Below are 1,608 nucleotides of genomic sequence, written 5' to 3' on the forward strand. Positions count from 1 at the left end.
CTGTTGAAGATGAACCCAAATAGCTTCAACTTTTGGCAGTTGACGTTCTAACAAATGGCTCCATTCATGGATGCAACGTTGAGAAGAAGATATTCAACTGGCGTTTACTAAGCCCTGCTTCCAAACTGATTTCTTATGCCTTTAAAGCTCTTCTTTTTTTTTTCTCCTCAAAAGAGTTTCCATGCAGGGAAAGCCAACGGAATCCAAAGCCATAGAGACTTTTCCTAAAAAGAACTTTAGACACCACAAACGGATTTTCCTTTTATTTTTATTTCAGGCCGATTTCCGGATAGCTGCAACCGGAGTGGTGCTGGACTTGGATAAGTCTCTAAGGATTGTGAAGAAATTAAAGTTGATCGGCTTCCCTTTCAAAATCTTCAAGAATACGGCTTTTATTAAGGTAGGGGTTTTGAGCGCTATTTTGCAATTTGGTCCTTGGGGCCATGTGTTGTTCAGCTTTATTTATTTAAATTTGTTACGGCTACCCCCCTCAGAAGTTCAGAATTAAAATTTATCTTGATGTGATCTTTAATGCAACAATTTTTTAAAAAAGACCAAAGTAAATTTGGGTACACTTTGGGGAAAGTGTGGCTTATTAGAGACATGCCTGCCTTCATCTCTGGCAGAAATGGCTCTCTCCAAGACACTGTTCTGTCCCCATTCCGACCCACACACCCAAACAGCCAGCCGAGGGTTAAAGACTTCTCCAGACACCACTTCACAGATAAGAAACTTGGCAGCAGCTCCGTAGCTGCCTGCCAAGACCTTTTACTTCAAACACACAGAAACAAAAACAATACACACAGTTTAAAGCCACAGCACACTGCTTTGCCAGAGATTCAGCTTTTGTCCGTCACAGAGGTCCAAATGGCCACCACCACCCTTTTATAGCCTGTGGGGTGTGGTCCAGTGACTCAGCTTAATCTCTGGCGCGTCTCTTTTTCTGCTGCGCACGCTTATCGCTCCTACGCTGGCATGGATCCAGCCACAACTTTTCTTCCTCATTATCCGACACACCTGGCTCGTGGCCAATCTCAGAACCACCTGGCTCCTGGCCAATCTCTTCTCTGTCGGGAGACACCTGAGGCATTGCCAAAGAGGAAGGTCCTGGAGAGGGAGGCCTGGCCATCTCCTCTCCTTCATGTTCGGAGCCTTCTTCCTCCGATAAGAGGGGCTCACAAGATGGAGCCACAACAGACACCTCTGTTGATTAAACACACACACACACACACACACACACACACACAAAATTATAAGTAACAGAGGAAGGTGCGTTAGAAGACACATTGGTTTCTTGGTTGTTAATCCTGGTGCACAATAAATAAGAAATGTTCTCCCGTGCCACGCAGGGGATGTTTAATTCCGTGCTGGAGGTGGCTAGGTTTGAAGGCGCAGCCCTCCGCACGGTGAGCGGCATCCGGGGACAGATCAAGAAAGCCCTCAGGACCCCGGAGGGGGCTTTCCGAGCAACGTTTGAAGACAAGTTACTGATGAGCGGTAAGTTGGGTTTTCCAGCTTTGCACATCTGAAACTGACTTATTAGGGTCAGGAGGAGGATCAGGTCTGGGGTTGAAACCCCCCTCCCCGGTGGGCGAGTTGGGAAGGCAG

General features: G+C 46.9%; 1 protein-coding gene across 1 annotated transcript in view; it reads left to right on the top strand.

Moving 5' to 3' along the window:
- BMS1 (BMS1 ribosome biogenesis factor) overlaps nt 1-1,608 on the top strand; it is a 38,376-nt gene that overhangs the window by 30,386 nt on the left and 6,382 nt on the right. Inside the window, exons 17-18 of the mRNA XM_029286384.1 lie at nt 278-400; nt 1,350-1,497. Of these exons, the coding sequence (XP_029142217.1) occupies nt 278-400; nt 1,350-1,497 (271 nt within the window). The remainder of the gene's footprint in view (nt 1-277; nt 401-1,349; nt 1,498-1,608) is intronic.

This window comes from Protobothrops mucrosquamatus, unplaced genomic scaffold, assembly GCF_001527695.2.
Source record: "Protobothrops mucrosquamatus isolate PMUCROS unplaced genomic scaffold, P.Mucros_1.0 scaffold3515, whole genome shotgun sequence".
In the NCBI taxonomy this organism is placed as follows: domain Eukaryota; kingdom Metazoa; phylum Chordata; class Lepidosauria; order Squamata; family Viperidae; genus Protobothrops; species Protobothrops mucrosquamatus.